The 1,405-nt window shown below is 33.9% G+C and overlaps 1 protein-coding gene across 2 annotated transcripts in view; it reads right to left on the reverse strand.

The window, feature by feature from the left end:
- Positions 1-1,331, reverse strand: part of LOC113819713 (transmembrane protein 62) — a gene marked incomplete at its 5' end in the record, with an annotated part of 22,729 nt that extends 21,398 nt beyond the window's left edge. For both annotated transcript variants that reach the window (XR_011398707.1, XM_070124634.1), the window contains 1 exon segment: positions 1,220-1,331. Coding sequence is in view for 1 of the 2 variants with exons in the window: in XM_070124634.1 (XP_069980735.1) it covers positions 1,220-1,331 (112 nt within the window).
- Between the last annotated feature and the right edge of the window lie 74 nt (positions 1,332-1,405).

Here is a 1,405-nt window from a genome sequence, read left to right on the forward strand (position 1 = left end):
CATATTAACATGTGAATGGATAAACTGATTAACAGATATAGAAAAAATCCTCTTTTCAAATGCAATAAAAAAAAAAGATAGAATATAAATTGAGCCATACATAGACAAACAGAGAGAATTTTATAAACTGAAAGACACGTCAATAGATAAAGAATTCATATTTTGGAATTCTTATCCCAAAGATGAAGGATTGCATCAATACATACTTTAACAAGGGTGGGCCAGAATTCTGAGTGGTATCTATATATCCCATGACAATGGTGGCTCTTCTGTGTTCTACATGCAACACAAGCATAATGTGGCTCTGCCTCTGATGCCATTAGTTCTCTAGCTCCTGTCTTCCAAAGTCTGTATGTACTCTTGATAAACAATAATCAGCTAGTCTAAAAAAGGCAACAAATCAAACACATGAACCTTTAAGAGATTACAATAAATGAAATATCAATAAATACTCAAACTCACTACTCTACTATTTCTTTATCAGAACGGAGTAGTCTGATGGGGGATGTGTGAAACATCTGTATGAATGTTCATCACCCATAAATATACTCATGAATGAATTAACCTTTAATGATGTAATGATGCTAATGTTCAGTTGGATGGTCACTTTACTGCTAAACAATTTTTTATTTCACATTCTTTAATAAATTTAGATTTCTTCAAGTAATAAAAAAAAATATTGTAATAATCACAGGTATCTGATGAATACATTATAATAATATACCACATTTCCAGGGAGGATACTATGTCTGCAAACAGGAATCTGTTCCTGCCTGCTGTTACCTATGGTGTAGAGCAAGTTACAGAGAGCTGAATATCATGAAAATATAGTACAAGTAACAAAATGTTATATGTTGTTACTGTTATAGAACAAAGTGCATTTGAGATAATATAAAGTCAGCTCCATGACAACTATCTAGTATCATCAAACATGTTAAATTACAAATATAGAAATCAGAAAATGACAAAACAGCAAAAGTGTATATTTAGAAAAAGGGCTCATAGCACTGCAAAAAGGAGGCAAGGAATTTTGATATCACACATGAATGTTTATGTGAATTGGCCCTACAAGCTACACACCTTGGAAAGTCACCACTCAAGGAAGCCTAATGAATGGATTTGGGTCCATGCATAGGCCCCAATGCATCCAGATCCAAAAGGTTAAAAAAATTTACAACTCTCAGCAGCAAAAAATTCTCAACTGACATTCTAAACTTACCTGAAGCAAGGACTACTGCAGGTTTCACAGTCTTAATGGTGAAGGAAGCAAACTCTCGTAAATGCACTGAGCGTGTTGGGTCTTGAAATACACTTAAATGCAGGTCTGAAACCTAGGGTTAAAAAGTGTGTGAGACACTGCACAGCCCCCTTATGTGTTAATTATATCTTCTACTAAGTATAGTAT

The sequence above is a fragment of the Penaeus vannamei genome, chromosome 8 (assembly GCF_042767895.1).
Source record: "Penaeus vannamei isolate JL-2024 chromosome 8, ASM4276789v1, whole genome shotgun sequence".
In the NCBI taxonomy this organism is placed as follows: Eukaryota; Metazoa; Arthropoda; class Malacostraca; order Decapoda; family Penaeidae; genus Penaeus; species Penaeus vannamei.